This window comes from Anguilla anguilla, chromosome 8 (assembly GCF_013347855.1).
Source record: "Anguilla anguilla isolate fAngAng1 chromosome 8, fAngAng1.pri, whole genome shotgun sequence".
Classification (NCBI taxonomy): Eukaryota; Metazoa; Chordata; class Actinopteri; order Anguilliformes; family Anguillidae; genus Anguilla; species Anguilla anguilla.
Window position 1 is genome coordinate 12,288,283 of NC_049208.1, and position 17,408 is coordinate 12,305,690.

Here is a 17,408-nt window from a genome sequence, read left to right on the forward strand (position 1 = left end):
TGCCGAGCGCCGTGTCATACAGTGAGCAATTCCAAGGGTTACATTTCTCGTCAACCCATTTTACCGTTTGACGTAAGCAATAGTTTGAGTCTAATTGGAAAAACCTTTCAACCTCATATCGTAAATCCAAGCGGAACAGATTAGAGAAAAAAAAATGCCGAGCTACTGAGTAATACGCAAATACACTGATGCACTTCAATGAAATGCACTGTGGTGACACATATACAGTATATGCACATCTACGAACCCTTACAGAAATCAAAATACTGCAATGTATTGAAATAAAATGTATTGCTATTGCAACATCTCAATACGCGAGAAAGTAGGCCAATACACATCATTGCCGTTTTCAGATATCACAGTACATTTTTTCATATTTTCCAAAAAGGCCCACGTGCACAATATAGCCTAGTGCAGTTTTTTTCATATCCATAGATTTTAGCCAGATCTGTCCTTCACAGATTGACTCATCTGCAGAAATGTTGTTCAGGGTGCAGAGACCCCATCAAATATTCGCAACATAAACGGAATGAAATGTTCAATCTACTGATGTTTCTTTATCAACACAAAAAGGCAAAGCAAAGCGAGTGAAGGACTGAATAAAAGAGGAGCTGGTGGCTGGGGCAGGAGCCAGCGCTAGTGATGGCCCTGTGAGGGGGGAGAGGCAGAGCGCTGTGAGACTGAGGGAACCGTGGAGAGTGAATTCTGCAGCGTAAGCCTTCTGCGTGGAGACGGACTGCAGGGCGCCAGCACCACCGCACACTGCCTGCACCACCGCACACACCGCCTGCACCACCACACACACCGCCTGCACCACCGCACACTGCCTGCACCACCGCACACACCGCCTGCACCACCACACACACCGCCTGCACCACCGCACACTGCCTGCACTAGCACACACCGCATGCACCACCGCACACACACCGCCTGCACCACCACACACACCGCCTGCACAGGCTCTGCAGGGCCCTTATTTGGCAGGGGTACCAGGTGCTGGACAGGCTCACAGGATGAGACTGTGGAGCCCTAGCTCATCTGCAGGGCCCTTATTTGGCAGAGGTGCCAGGTGCTGGACAGGCTCGAGGATGTGACCGACGAGCCCCTGCTCGTTAAGTCTGTTCTCCCGGCTGCGGGGCATCACACACAGCTCACGTGGCTTCGGATATACACCCCCCACCCCCTCCTCCCTCCCTCCCCTCCCCCCTCCTCACGTGTCACATGGATCTGCAAGGGAATTTTTTCTGCTTCACGAGCTTCCCTGGGGGCTAGCTCAATAATAGCGGCAGGCTTGGCCGACGTTTGCAGATGAAGAAAGCAGCCGCTAAACACCAGACTCACACACCGTTTAGGTTTCAAAAACACACACACAGGCTGCCCTGAACTGGGTATTAAATATGCTACCAAAAGGAAAAATTGTATAACGTTCTATAGATCATACAAATGTAATACTCCATAATAATATGGTAATATAATCAAGAAAAGAGTCCAGGTTTAAGTAGCTTATTAAAGTCTGTAACATAGAATGTGTAAATATAACGGAGGACGATGTCCTAAGCCTTTTTCGGAAGGGGGACCAGTGGGGCTGTCCGCCACTGGTTCTTAGCCGATTTTTCAATGATTGAATTTTAACTATTAAAAAAAAAAAAAAAGTCAGAAGGCTTATTTTCCAACAATGCCCTGATTTCTGCGTAAAACAGAAGCAGCATAACAGGGCAGGTTGGGCTTGTCAGATACGCTGTCACGGTACGCTAATAATCAATGAGCAAATAATGCAGATCAAGGCTTTGTGATCCACAGATTGATGGAGCTACCACGCGTAACGTCCAGCTCGCCAGCTAAAACCCATCACAGCGCTCTGCAGTGAAACGAAACACAGTGTCTTTTTACTGAGTCACACGAATCAGTGACATCACACAGCGGCTCAGCCTACAACGGGGTTCGCAAAGCCCCGATTCTCACCTGCTGCGGCTGAGAAGGTTATAACCGCGAGGAGACAGGAGGCGATATGAAGGCCACTATCAGCCTGAGACAGGAGACCGGGGTGCTGTGAGGTGCTGAGGGGGTCAAAGTCCACGCGGACGGCGACGCAGAGACGGGACGGACAGCACGGCGCTGCTGCAGGCGCCAAAGGCTGCCACAAAGACTGCGCAACCCGCGGCCTCTCTCTCTCTCTCTCGCTCTCCCTCTCTCTCTCTGTCTCTCTGTCTCTCTCTCTCTGTCTCTCTCTCCTCTCCCTCTCCCTCTCTCTCTCTCTCTCTGTCTCTGTCTCTCTCTCTCTCTCTGTCTCTCTCCCTCTCTCTCTCTCTCTCTCTTCTCTCTCTCTCTCATTTTCTGTCTGCGCTGACGCCGTCTTTAGCGAGGAGCAGCAGTAAGAAAAGGCCTGGCGATGGCGACGGCATGGCAACGGCGACGCCGCGCAACGCGGCGGGCAGGGTCAGCACCACGCCGGCTCCTGCGTCCGGGGTCGACTTATCGCCCGCGTCATAATTTATCATCGCGGGCGCTAATCTCCCGCTGCAGAAGCGTAGCGCGCTGTACGTGACCAGAGTGCTTCCTCTCTCACCACACCCCTCCCCCCCCCCAACGCACAGAAGACTGCGCAACCACCGCCATCCCTGCAGCTCAAACCCGTCGCCAGCACTCTGCGCAGCTGCGCGGAATGAAATACTGCCGGGGCCTTCGTCCTTCATGCGAATTCGAGAATATGACTTTGAGGCTTTTTTTTTTGCCAGGGAGCATTATACATGCATGTTCTGCCCCCGGTGTGAGTAGAGAAAACTAGCCCTTACAGCAGAGAAATTCACTGAGGCTTGAATCAAAATCTTTTCTTCTTGTTATTTATTTTATTTTTATTTTTTTACTTTACAAGAAGGTTCTGGAAACATCATTAAGATTTGTTCAGTTACGCGCCACGCTGGCGGTACAGAGTTAAGCGCGTTAAGTGGAAAACAGAGAAATGCAAACACCCTTTGCATTTCTCTTACGCCGCGTGCGCAGGCCGTCGGAGGCGCTGGACACGTCTCCACGCGGGGCCGCCGCCTTCCAGACGAACCCCGTCGCCACGAGAGCCGTTTCCGCGCGGCGTCACGGATTCCCAGGAAACGGAGAAACAGTAAAACGAGAGACAACAGCCGCGCCGTCACGCATTCAAATCAGATGAAAAGTTCTGGCAAACGGTGACCACGCCGGCAAAGACAGCAGCTGCAGTCCACGTCTGTGACTTCAGCGTCCTTTATGGAAACTGACTACACCGTACCGTAATATATTAGGAATATGTAGGTATTTTGGACAACGTAGTGATAATGTGTTTCACAGCAGCGCAATGTAATCCAATAATAAGTCTTAAAGTGGCAGTAATTTTGATACCTGATAACATATTGTGAAGTGCTGCAATGCAGTTGAATTATTTCCACAGAATTTCAAATATATTCCAATATCATGTGAGATGTGCAGGAATTCAACAAGGAAAACCTCTGGTTTCATCAATCTGAGTTTTAAAGCCAAGAGGAATGACAAACCGGAAACAAACAAAAAAACATTCTGCTTTAGACGTAAGTTAGAGGGAAGTAGTTTGGCAATTCCAGTAAGAGTGAATCACAGCAAGAGGAAACTGTTCCCCAAATCACAAAAGCGCTTTCCCAGTACTGCTGTAGAGCTCATAAACACCACTGTCACTGCTGCATATGAATATTAAACATTATTTTTTATGGTTACGGGAATCAATAAACTTCACATTCACAAGAGGCCTCCAATTCATTTATAAATGTAATTTGAATGTAAAATCTTAACTCGAAACCCATGAAAAACCCTTGCCTAAAGAAAACGCGTACGCAGTTTAAAACGTTTATCTCCGTGGTTCTGTGGAATTGAGGGTTTTGCGCCATTTTTCTCCCCCGTGCCTGTGATCACAGTGCTGCGGCTACGACTGTGTAATTACCTCTGCCAACTGCCCCGCGGCAAAAACACCACTCAGCTCTGCCGAGAGACCGAACTTCTTAAGACTCATTTTGGGCTCACGGTTTCGCTTTAACGCCCCCCCACCCCCCACCCCTCCCCCCATCCCCCTGAGAGTGCTTCTTCTTCTTCTGTTTCTGTTTCATCACTCTTCAAAACATCGAGCGTAAAGCGTTCAGTGTTAGGGTAAACTCTTACAGGGTACATTCTACTCTGATAGAGCACTTGTGGCGTCTAATAGCCCTGTACACTTTGTAGCTCCATTAATACTGAGCAGCAAAAGCAAACAGGGTCAGTGTACACAGGGACGACTATCAAGCCTGGCTCCAAACCGAAGGCAGCGTCCGCAGCTGCTGAGCTAGCCTACATCTGACCTGCTTGGCGGTCAAACTGTGAAGTCACTGCCATCTGTACAGCTCTAAACTGGGCAAGCTCCAACATTTTTAAATGCCAGAAAAAAAAAAAAAAAAACTCATTTGGTTTATGGAAAGCCAAAAGTCATTTGACACAAAAAAATAAAAAATAAATTGAAAAAAAAAGCCAAGAGACATGGTGACATTTTGATTCGAACAGCTGCTCTGAGCCACCATGGAGTCCAATGAGCATGTCCCTGCTTTCTTAGGGCTCTGCGATTGAGGCAATACTGTTCAACTTTGCTTCAGAAATTCAGAGCCCCCCCTTCCCTCCCCCCCCCCCCCCAGGGAATTGTCACACTCTGCCGAGAAGCCTGGAGACACGGAGCCTCGCCCTGCCCTGCCCTGCCCTGCCGCTGGCCTGGCTGAGCAAGCGTGAGCACAGCCTCGTACACAGGGGCTGTCTGGATGTGCTGGCCCTGCCATACGGCCACTGAGCCCAGCTCACAGTCCTCTAAACTGCGCCGACATAAAGCCCAGGCTCCAAGCTGCACAAGACCGCATGCACCAAGAGCTCTCATTAAACAATCACACACACACTCTGAAAGCAATTTAAGGCTCCAGAAACCAATGAAACTCCAGACGGGGCTATTTCTTTGAAGAGACCATAGGGATAGGGGCGGGGTCCATGAGTTGTGCAGTGGCTACAGTGTTAAAAATACATAAATAAAAACTCTGATGCAATTCAGCACGTCACCGCTGACAACGAGACACCAATAAAACACCCACCCCTTGTGAAGTGATGTCAGGGGGTCTCTTTAATACTGCCATGTTTTAACTATGATTACAGCATGCAAAGGCAATTTTTGCTATATAAAGCAAGCCTCTTTAGCCTACAGCCACACCCATACAAACACAGTTTCTGTGGTTCCAAAACTTTCCCGACCATTGGAAATATCAGCACTGACCTAAATCCACAGACCCCGTGCCACTATTACCTTTCTATATTAACCAGGGGAATGCACTCATGACTCTACATAGAACGGCACTCTGGAGGGGGGAAAAAATGTGAACCACCACAGCCACACTGACAGTGCAGAGGTTAAAAGTAGGCTACATGTTGTGGGAGAAGCCCCACAGAAAGAGGCCCTGTCCCCCTTTCACATGCTTACAACACCAATTTAGCACATCACCGCATGAGAGAGCAGCCATATCATGACTCTGTCAAAGATAAACACTCGCTTAAGACAGAAACTGCCCTTTCATTTCAATGTAATCCGTTTCAAACATTAAAGCAGCATGGTAAGCTCACCCTAGCAGAAGTCGAAAAGATGCAGTGAAGTGGCCTACATTCAACAGCAACGTGGAAGAAAAAGTGAAAAACCATGAAATTCTGCATGTGATATCAGGTTGATGCAAAAGAAGAATAAAAAACATATTGGAAAGGTTTCTCTACAATGCGGCTTTTCTTTAGCTGGCTGCCCTCTTTGCTTGCCTTAACAGGTAAAATAACAGCTTCGCCCAATCAACAGACTCATAAATAAACGTATATCAATGGGGGCTACTGAGTGGCACGTCCAGTGGGTGCCCAGTGTGTAAATGCATGAACTGGGATGCGCGCACACACGCACTCGCACACACACACATACATACAAGCATGACCAAAAACACACGGAGATAATGACTTAGATATGGTTCCACATATCAGTGCGTTAAATAGCCACTTCACTGCAGGCTGCATTTGGAATTAATAAAAGATGAAGAGGATCGGCCAGATGGTAGCGATCATTTTACGGGGTTTTGACGACACGAAAACGTCCGAGAGCATGGGGCCGAATGTAAACTCTATTGCCGCTAAGCGGCTAACAGCATTCCTGATACGTTGCTTCACACCAGAGCCAGCGAGCGAGCCAAACGCGAATGAGGTTAATTTTCTAAAGGCAAAACCGTGGCTTTCAGGAAACGCTCGCCTAGCAGGAAGGATGACGTCAATTTAAGCACCTACATTTAATCCGTTAAAAAAGACAAGAGAAACTAGGCATTCCATTGTGGACACAGGTGCGAAACATAAATGGTGGTACGTCACTGAGGAGAAACTATCGGGAATTACGCACTGTTCTCTGAAAATGCAGGCGAGCTAGTTTAAGACAAAAGAAAGCCGTGGCAAGGGCCGTGCAGCGACTTCACATTAAACTCCAGAGCTGTTTTGTGCTTCTGGGCTTTCACAGACAGAATGGTGCTTTTGCTCTACTGTATACCAACATGAAGAAGGGGACAGAAGCAGTGTGATACTTTGAGGCAACAATAATGACAAGTATTGTCAAACTACAACTAACAAAGCATGCTTTGGAGAGAGAATGAGATTACCAGATAACAACCACTGTCGAACTACAGCTAACAAAGCGCGTTCGAGAAAGCGAACAAGATTATCATTTATAACCTTTTGTTATCACTCAGATGATTTGTACTGGTAACAGTTACACCATTATGCAGTGTGAGGGAGACAAAGAGAAAGAGGGAGGGGGCTGCGGACGGTGGGAGAGAGAGAGCAGAGGAGGGGGAAGGGAGAGAGACAGAGCGAGAGAGACTCGAATGTGACACTCTCTGGTTTGAACAGTCAGGCCTTGCTGGACCTTCCTTTGGTTTCTGTGTTCCACTAGCTCGCTCAAAAGCAACAACAAACCTGTTACCTCCCACACACACACACCTGTGTTAATCCTGTGCGCTGGCAAATCTTGTGTTTCTAAAGCTGAGCCTCAGCAGCACGGTGTATACGCTGGTTTTCGTCCCTGCTGAGCTCTCGCTGGCTTCAGTGTGAGTGGGCCGCTCACTGGCGACTTGATAGACTTCTCTACGTCTAAATCAGCATGACACACTGGGCCCCCAGAACCAGGGCTGGGAAACGAAGGCAGTGATACTTAACCTGGGCCCAAGAGAGTCGAGGATCGCTGCTTCTTCTTTTCAGCTTAAACCCAGCAACCAATTCAGGCCCAAGAACCCAGGTGTGTTATCTATATAAACAACTGCTTTAATTGACCATCAACAAATGAGTGCGAAGTAACAAAAAAGAAGCAGACCAGGTGAAAATGTGATGACAGAGAGAGAGAGATAAAGGGAGGGAGAGAGAAAGGCAGAGAGAGGGAGAATGCACATCAAGTGATGGACACATGCTTGCAGGCTTTTGAAGACATTTGATTCCCACGAAAGCCCAGTTCCCCAAATAGACGAAGCAGCTGAACCGAGGCCGGCAGACTTTCTGTGAAAGAGAGACACACAATGTCTGCGTTTGATTGGCAGAGCGGTAAGGGTCAGACCGCCAATGACGTCGCAAAGCGTGGTCACACTGTGCTGGTCAAGAACAGGGAGGCAATGTACAGAGATGCAACCCCCAGACTCCCCTCCACTTCCCTCCCCCCCTCTCGGCTCATGTTATTTAGACCACAAAGATCTGCATGATCTCAGAATGACACAATAACCTGTAAGGTCAGCGTGTCAATAGGTCAGGGCAGCCAATGTTACTGCATCGGTAATTAGAAAAACTAGAAAGAAAAGTCACAATTTCTTGGCACTCCAGTTTGTTCATATCCATTTAATACACTGTGTTTAAATACAGAAGCTGAAGTAACAGACACGCACACACACGCAGACACACCATACAAAACAGGCCAATATGTTATCAGCGAATCTGGTCACAGTGTTCAGGGCTACATTAGTTATCATGCTAAAGTTTACTTGGTGCGATTATCCAGACTGCTGTACAATTACAGCGTTAAAAAAAACACTATCCGTGGAGGTGCTTCTGGGGCTCTTGAGAAAGGGCTAACACGCTTATCCTGAGCGTACGTTTCACATCTAAAAATCCGGGCCAGTTCGGTAAGCCATGAGCAAACTGCGCCCGGGGAAAAGTGGTGCTTACTCAGTGATGTGCGGTTTACCTCCATCTCCATCAGCTTAAGTGCTCACCAAACAGCTATCCCTCACAGATTAGTGAAGATTTGAGAGCTTGGTGTAATGGGCTCGGGCTGGGGTGTGAGTCAGGGGTTTTCCCCTGCTCCCAGAGCGACAGTAGCCCCAGAAACGGGATAAAATCTGATGCGTTCCGACCCAACTGCAGCAGTGCTAACACCCATAGTGCACTGCTTCCACCCCCAAACGCTTCCCCAAAACGAAGGAAAACCCCATTTTCTCAGGCCAGGTCCAGCACTTGCATCGCCCCTTTCCAAGTAGTTCATAGGGACGTGTGCAGTGTTTACTTGCCTTGAGCAACTTGGGGGAAGGGTAATAACCACACTGGGGATGAAGGACAAACAGATGGAGAAGGATTTAATTAAAACCCTTTGAAGAGTACGTTTTTTGGAATGTTTTTGAAAATTTTGGTGTTCTAGAACTCCACTGCTTTCAGTTGCCAGTAGTGACTGTTACATCAGAATTAGAATGTTCAGTTAAGAACATTCTCATCACATATTTGTGATTTTGCACCTTAAAAGGTTAAAGCAATGTGGGGCTGTGGGTCTGTCCAATCCCTCGCCATCAGTCCGTCGTGTCGACGAAGCGGGTGAGCCAATCCTGTTTCATACAGAAGCACCGCCGTTGCTTAACGCACTCTGATCTCACCGGCCGCACATTTACACTTATACTTCCTCTTTCCTGTAAACACAGTGAGGCGCGGCGCGGCGCAGCACAGCGGAGCAGCCGCAGTCAGAACGCGAACCGCCAGGACAGCGGCTCGGTCGGCCGCCGCTGGCGGAACCAAAGGAATGCTGGGAGACAACTGAACACAAACGCAAACGAGGTTCGGGCTGAACTCATGCGATCTCGCAATAGAGAAGGGATCTACTGGACACCTAGCCAGGTAGCGCTAGCCGTCACAGGCCAGACCTTGCTCAGTACGCAGTCATCAATCAACAAGCGGCCTGCGGCTGCGAGGCCATAACAGGAAGGCCCGTCAGAAATGATCCATTCCCAAAATGACATGCCCTGCGGGGAAGAGAGAAAGGAGGGGGGGGGAGGGTGGGTCTCATAGCTGTCAAACAATCTCATCAACTCAAGTTCCTGAAAGAGCCAGAGACGAATAGGAGGGAGGGCGCGGGGGAAGGACAAACAAAACGTGACAATCCATAAACAAGCTCTGAGAAGATCTCTGCCGTGGGTGTCAACGACTGCATACTTCACTGACACACTGTAAAGGGACGGCTGACACACTGGAGTTTATTATCATGGGATTACTTCAGCTTTAAGCGTATTTAGCGTCTTGATTGACTCAGACAGTGTTTGTGTGGCTAAGGATACGTTATTTATTTACAGAAGTTTCTGCAAGCACCTAAAACACCCATGATATTTTAGGCACGTACCAAAGTTTCTGATGACCCGCCGGCTTTTTACGATGGCAGGTATCGGGGCAATCAAGGTTTTATTGTCAAAAGCACGAAAATACATTTCAAGTAACTCCACGGCTGGCACAGTGCGGGCATGCATTTCAGAGTACTCTTAAAGCACCTACCCAGAGCCGGATTGTGTCAAAGCAGAGCGGGAAAGGGCTTCATTAACAAAGCCCCAGTCTTAGCACCTCTCAGTGCCTTTGAAACTTATGACCACGCAAGTGACATGCAATAAAAAATCTTTTATAAGTAAAGTTGATGTCAATGTCCTTGTTTCATTAAACATGGCATGTCACATGGTTGTATTTACCACCCATTACACTGTTAGTGCCATAAACCTCATGCCATTTCCTCTTTCATTTGCTCTACCCCATTGGGTCAACCACATCCAAAAATGCCAGGACTGTCAAGCAGACTAACCCTTGGTAGTGTACAGAACTGCAGCACCAAATAAAACTTTGCTTGTTACATTAATACCAAACAACCCATCCCTTGTCCATTTCATACTGTTGTAGTGTTGTTTGGCATAAGTCCACAGTATGATGAACACATCATGTTCCTGCTCTTCAAGTAACCCCTGCTACTAATAGATGTGGTAAGAGTCTAAATGTCTTCATAGCTTCATTTTGGACGTGCACCTTCAGGCCCCACCACCACGTCCTCTCTCCCTCTCACAAATCATGAATCACATTTTGGGAAGGGAGTAACCCACATCCAGAGAGGCTTATCTGAAGGTCACCGTGACAGCTGTGAGTTTGTCTTCAAGGTCCCGTACTGTTTAACATGCTGAGAGTGCACTCCATAAAACAGCTAATCAAATTCCTCCCCTCCCTGAAAAGCACCTGAGCCACTTCCCGATGGATCATCGCTGCAACCAGGAGAGGCATATCATCCTTGCGGAATTTCGCAACGCGTTTGTTTTGGAGTAACTTTCTTTCCGCTGGCCTACTGTTTTCACGCGCCCTCTCAAAAAGGCTGTGTGTACATTCTTAGTGTACGCAAATACTGGCTGGCAAGGGCACTGAAACGACACATAAACTGTCTACGAATGGTGTCTCGTGTCGTGTGCGGCCCAAACAGGGGGCCGCTGCCCCTGAGGAACCTTCGGGATAGTATCGGAGGGACCATCAGTAAACACGCCTATATTTCACTGTCAAATTACGCACGCGGCAGCGGCCGAAGGTCACTTTCAGCCCCAATCTTACGAGCGCCGAGGCTGAGTGTCTCAAAAGCAAATGATTGTAGAACGTTTTAATTGCTACCCAAAGTGACATTACATAGAGCCTAGCGGTTAATCTTAAATTACACAATTTGTGAAAAGCAATGAATATACTCCATACATATATATATACACTTCTGAATGCTCCTGCAGCATTAAGGTTGTTTATAAACTATATTTCATCAAATGGGAAAGTATTAACAATACATTATAATACTATCTCTGTATTTAAGCCATTTTGATTGCACTCAAAAGTTCACATGAATTCGGCACGCAAAACAGCCACACAGATGGATTAATTTGGACTTCAAAGCGCGGTAGCGCTGAACTCCACTGCAGTGAATGAACTTAAGGGGGGACCCTCAGCTCGTACTTTCTGAGCACCGAGCTGCACTGTAGTTAGGGCACGAACCAGTGACCCGGTCTCTAGACTCCGCCGCACTTCAAAGGCGTAAAACCGCGTCACGTCTGTTTATTTTTTAAACCCTAAACCATATATCAGTAATTATTTGTAACACACAACTGTTTCACATCCGTTACCTGTACGAATACATCACGGTACTGTAGCGGGCTAGTTGGTTGGCTGTCCTTAAGTATTCAATACTTTAAAAAAAAGTTACACAGTGAGGATAACAGCCTCATTAAAAAGTCAGGGGAGGGAAACAAGTGTAAATGTATTTCACTTTACCTGTGACAGCTTTCTGGGGTCGGGTCCCCCGAAGAGAGAGGAGCTGGAGCTGAAACTGATGGCCCCCCTTCGGCTAAGCACATGCTTAGGAATCTGTCTGTCCAGCGGTAAAACCGGCAACTGATAGCATACTTCCATTGAACAGCCAATGTTGAGTCCAGAACAAAAGTGAATGAAAAACGTAAAAATATATATGAATGTATATATATTTTTAAAGTTAACGCAAGACGATGTCAGTGCTTTCTTAACCCAAAGCAAAACAACATGTACTTAAAAAAACAAACAGTTTTGAGTTAAAAAAAGATAAAGGGTTTCTTGTTCGGAGACACTTCCAGCTTGCACGTGCACCGTCATTGATAAAATGTGTATTCTCTTCTCCTTGCGTACTTCATTGTATCCCATTTTATTCCCATTTAGATTGGTATTTCACTGCCTCCGTTACTCTATTTTGCCTTTTTTTATCCCAGATCCAGGCCTGCAAATGACGAGGCCTGTGTCTTTCTGTGGATCTCTTTGACAATTTGCTTCCTCATTTTAACAAAACAAAACAAAAAACCTCACAGATGCCTCATTGTGACAAAACCCTGGGCAAAAGAACTGATCAAAATCACAAATGCTTCTTCGTTAAAAATTATACTGAACAGATCAGAAAACCTTCCTCAGGGTACAAAAGGATTTGCCATAGCACAGGATCGTCGGATTCCACCCTGTGCTCACGCTGTAGCAGGGAGAAAAAAACATTTATTTAGTCCATTGGAAGCCTGGATTGCAGCAGTAATTCACGATCTGTCAATTCTGCGCTCTAAATCAATGAGAGAGCAGCCTGAGGATAAACAGACAACGTCCAATTAATCGTTGCACCAACGAAACATGTATTTATAGCCAAATGAAAACAAAACAAAAATAAAAAGGGGAAGCGACGGCAAGAGTAAACCACCAAGAGACGTGTATTTTCTGTCACTACCCCAGTGTCTCTTCCGAAACGCAAGCTCCTGCCACAGATGCATACTATTCCATGTGGCGCCGTGTTTGATTGGATAATGTGCTACCATACATCTGTTACAAAGTTTCCTATTGGCTGGTGAAGAAAAATGGTGATTCCGAGACAATGTAAAATTTGATTATGGATTTCGAGGACTTCCACGACATCTAGGCATTTAATTTTCACATTTTTATCAGATTCATCTTTATGCCATCTGTTCTCAAAGCTGAGGCATTGGTAATAATAGTTAATATTTTCATATATTAAAAAATAATATAAGAGACTGCAGTTAATGTATCAAAACCTAAAGAATACTTAGTGGCGAAAATATGTGCAGGACCTGTGTACTATAAAAACTGCGGTTTCTTAAACGGGGAAAAAGGCTATCATTTAAGATTAAAGCCGGGATAACCTGCCAGCTTTGACTGAATTAATATCGGCAATGTGCTACAAGTGAAGCATTCCCCCACTCTTCTTACATTTTGTTTATGCTCTGGTCAGCAGATGCAGATGGACAACAGAACTTCTCTGTTTGGCTACTGTCCTTATCCTCCACACACTTTACTGCACAAGTACTATCTGAAGGTTTTTCAGTCTTGTCTTGTTCTCAACAGTACATTGGGTTAATGCGTTGGACGAGGATGAGAGAGAGAAATGAATTCAGTCCAACTGGTGATTTATATTTTTCATTTTTTGTTGTCTACAAGAAGTCTGATATTCAAGCCATAAATAGACAAAATAAATAATCTGACATTTATATTGGGCCATGTTCCTTGTTTTAACCACAAATATGTTTTGTCAGCCCCACCCCACCCCCCATCGCCCGGCAATGATTGCAGTGCTCAATACCATTGATTCAGAACACACTCATCCAGGCTCACTGGGTTCTTTTCCAGTAACATCCTGGTGTTTGGGAAGGGCATTCTGTTTTACACTTGTGAAACAGAGGGTTTTTTCACTGAACGCCGAGCTCACGTGTCCCTTGTTTTGACCGCAGGTGTGACAGAGTGTGACGGGGAGATTAGAGGAAACACACCCTCGTTTTTGCTTCCAGGAGGGTGTGACCACCGCAGCCCCATCATTACACAAATATGACCGCATGCGATGGTTTGCGTCAATAGATTATGCATCCAGTGTTTGGGAATGCTGAACTCAAACTTGTTGGCCTTGTCCTGAACTTGAAGTCACTTAGTGCACTTTGTTTAAATAAAAATGCATTGCCATGCACTGACGTATCTGCAACAACACGCTCCAAGCTTTATGTGTTAATACTACAGTAGTTTCACATGTCCTGCTATGATCCTCACCTAAAGAAGATACGCCATGTAATTCACAATGGACACAAACACTTAGTCGGCTGATGCTTCAGTATGCATTGTGAAAAAAACTAAGCTATTCGTCCTTTTCTTTATCAGTTTTCAAAAAAAAAAAAATGAATAAAGAACACAGACAACCCGCAGCAAGTTTTTACTAAAGCCATTTTTGTCTGAGAAAGATTCTTAATTATTAGTATGATTAAAAAGACTATTATTATTAATATTTCAGTTTATAGAGGTCAATTCCTGATGGTGTGAGATCTCGCAGAATCCCACTTATGATGGTACTGGGCTTGTACAACAAATTTTTTATATATTCTTTTTTAAGATTTTTTTTTTTTTTTTTTACAACATGTGGTTTTTGTGGAAATACAAATTTTCAAGATACAGTCTTGAAATGTCTAATGGCATATATTACATATGTCAATGTTCACCATTTTATTTGACCAACAACATAACTGCTATTTTTATGGTGTCATAACACAGTAGTAATGTAAAATATTATTATTTATGTCATACAGTTTATAAGGCAAGGTAGCATGCTTCACCTTCTAAATGAACAGCATGAAATGAAGTAATTGTATGATGGTTCCAGCAATGTCTCCATCTGCTCCACTGTACATTTTGCCCGATACACACACACACACACACAAAACAATGGTTTCATTGTGCCTTCTGAGTTCTGTCATATCTTGATGGGCACTTAATACGATTTACTCTTGCGAATACATTAGAGCATCCACGTGATCCACAGAGCAAATATTTACATTGCCACACATGATGTGACTGATGTTATATCAGCACATGCATCAGCCAGTAACCTTGTGCAGAACAGAACTGAGGTGAAGGGGACCTGTTCCTGGGTTGTTCTTAGTACACAGGTGGCAGAATTAATGATCCCTTGATTTTCTTATCACTGCAGACTGCCAGTATCAAAGTGATATGAGTTTTCAGACTTCAAAACTTAAGTAAGTAAATGAAGTAACGGCAACATAAAACTCTGCAAGTGCAGAGAGATGAACAAAAAAAATCTGTTTAAAATGGCAGAGAAGGTAACTTATGGGAAGATATATATTAAAATGTGTAAATAAATCTGCTGAGAATTTGTTTGCACTTTCCAGACAGCACTTTCTTGTGCACTTCATTACATATTTTTAGATAGAAGCTGAAGAAAAAGTACCATAGAATCTCAGAAACTCATTGTCCCCCTGCAAAAATTACTTGATGGTATGTAGGTATGGTATGTTTTAAACCTCCGTCCTCTGAGATGATATTTCAGGGGGCTTGGTTTTCAATTAAAGATTATTCAACGTGCTGTTTTCACAACATGTTGATCCCAAGGGAGGGGGCCTTTATGCTTAACTGTGTCCCACAGTGCCTACTGGGAAGCTACAGTCGTTACGGGGGGATCAGGTGAGAATTAGGCCTCCACCTGAATTTCCCTGGAGAGATGCGTTAACACCACTGCAGGTGATTACTTCTATCTGCTCTGCTATACTGCAGAGATCCCACTCCCCCAACCACTGTGGTAAGAATTGCTATGACAACGGGTATGACGTGAGTAAGAGCGCCCTGAAACAATGGAACTCCCCATCAGCAAAATTACTTTTTACGTAATTAAAAACTAAGTGTTTCAACATCAAATCAGGCCAGGAGCTGATAGATTTCCAACAACAATACGCTCAGTGGCCTAAAATAATCGTCAGATCGGCGAGTGTACGTTGTTTGGAAGATCATGAACCATTAATCAATGCTCTGGCTCACTAACATATATTTTTAAAATGCCTATATTACGAGTAGTAAGGTTTTATTAGCTAGGCCTATACAGCACATCAGATCATTTTGGTTCGTGTTTCTTGTAGCTGGGAATCCTTTTGTCTGTATAATTAGTTAACTTTTAATTAAATATACGTTTTCAGTGTTCACAATGGACATGAATTATGCGGATGCCACAAGAATTCTCAGTTTGCAAAAGCGGCTTACCCTTTCCGGTACTCGTGTAAACAGAGAGAGAATAACTGGGTGTTTAGCTCCATCTTGTGGTCATATGGTGTCAACACAGAAATACTTTATTCTGCTCTTGGCACAGGTTGGCCCTGATGACCGCATAGTATCTGGACAGACCTTCATACCGATAACACAAATGTAAACATTTATTTATTTATTTATTTATTTATTTATTTATTTATGTACCTGCATGCAGACATTACGTGTAACAAATGTGTCATGCGGCTAGGTGGTGCTGTTTTCACATAAATAGAATATTTCGCAACGTTATTGTTTGTACTCTCAATGTTATTTGAATCTTTACATCAGTGCAGCAACATCGTCGTGTGCCGTTGATTCAGATACATTTTGGATGTGAATATGGTGTGAAATCAAACTTCTAAAGCAAGATTTTAATCAAGGATATATATATATATATATATTTTTTTTTTTTTTTTACAAATTAGTGGTGGTGGCGCTACAGACAAAATGGGAGCTTTTGCCTTTACCTGTTTAGAAGAGATAAATAGTTCTGGAGCGAAATCGCTTTTTTCACAGAGCCTGTTGCAGGCTACAGCAAAACATTATGGGAAAAGGAAGCCTCCTTCGAGCCGGATTCGAACCAGCGACCTAAGGATTACAGTGTGTCCTCTACAGTCCTCCGCTCTACCAACTGAGCTATCGAAGGGGATGCAATATTGTGTGATGCCCAGAGTAGAACTTCTTTTAGATTGAATAATATTATGATTTTGAGCACGCCACAATAATATGATTTGATTGCATTAACCAGAACGTTTTTTGATGGTCAATTCTAGTTCCTACAAAGGCCAGGGGCATATTACCATTGTTCCATCGTTGCTGCGTTTATAGCAGTCAAGTATGTACCACTTCTCAATAGATTGATTGAAGAATGATCTGATTGAAGAGACACCAACTTTGCGCCCTTGGCTAATAAATCCGATTCTGATTCAGATTCTAATATCCAAAATGTTTGGCTTCAGAGTTCAAAATAAATGCTTTTAATGGTGCGCCCCCCCCCCCCCCCCCCACTTTTTTTCATGACAATCGTTACATGTTGCCCCATTCCAGCACTTTTTTGGTCATTTGTATTTGTCCTAATACTGTAGCTTATTCTTCTGCCTAGTTGGCTTTTCAGAGGTTAGGTCTGAATAGTGTTCACTGTGTGAACTAAACTGTGTTCTTGGCTTGAAATAGCTGTACAAAATAAGTATTGTATCTTACTGAACGTGTGTTTAGCAGTTGTCTATGACTATGAAATGTGAAACAAACACTATTATTTCAAGATACTTATTCTATAATCAGCTTTTTCAGTTTCTATATGCTATGGTCGGTCATGCTGTCTTTGCACCGGGTGAAACGCTTCCAGGGCAAAAACGATACTGGAGAATGCGGGCATCGATCCCGCTACCTCTCGCATGCTAAGCGAGCGCTCTACCATTTGAGCTAATTCCCCGTTGCTATGGGTGACACTTTTTTGTTATTAGTACTCATAGTACATATGGTGTCGA

The 17,408-nt window shown here is 44.8% G+C and overlaps 1 protein-coding gene and 2 non-coding genes across 4 annotated transcripts in view; all 3 read right to left on the reverse strand.

Moving 5' to 3' along the window:
- The window catches only part of LOC118234498 (high affinity cAMP-specific 3',5'-cyclic phosphodiesterase 7A-like), a 28,656-nt gene extending 16,093 nt beyond the window's left edge, over positions 1–12,563 (reverse strand). For both annotated transcript variants that reach the window (XM_035431071.1, XM_035431070.1), the window contains exon 1: positions 11,596–12,563. In XM_035431071.1, coding sequence (XP_035286962.1) covers positions 11,596–11,733 — 138 coding nt within the window. In that variant the 5' untranslated portion in view covers positions 11,734–12,563. The remainder of the gene's footprint in view (positions 1–11,595) is intronic.
- A 3,918-nt stretch (positions 12,564–16,481) lies between these two features.
- Positions 16,482–16,567, reverse strand: trnay-gua. Its single transcript is given in 2 exon segments — positions 16,482–16,517; positions 16,531–16,567. It is a non-coding gene; the product is annotated as a tRNA-Tyr (tRNA).
- A 713-nt stretch (positions 16,568–17,280) lies between these two features.
- trnaa-agc lies at positions 17,281–17,353 on the reverse strand. The gene has a single exon. It is a non-coding gene; the product is annotated as a tRNA-Ala (tRNA).
- Between the last annotated feature and the right edge of the window lie 55 nt (positions 17,354–17,408).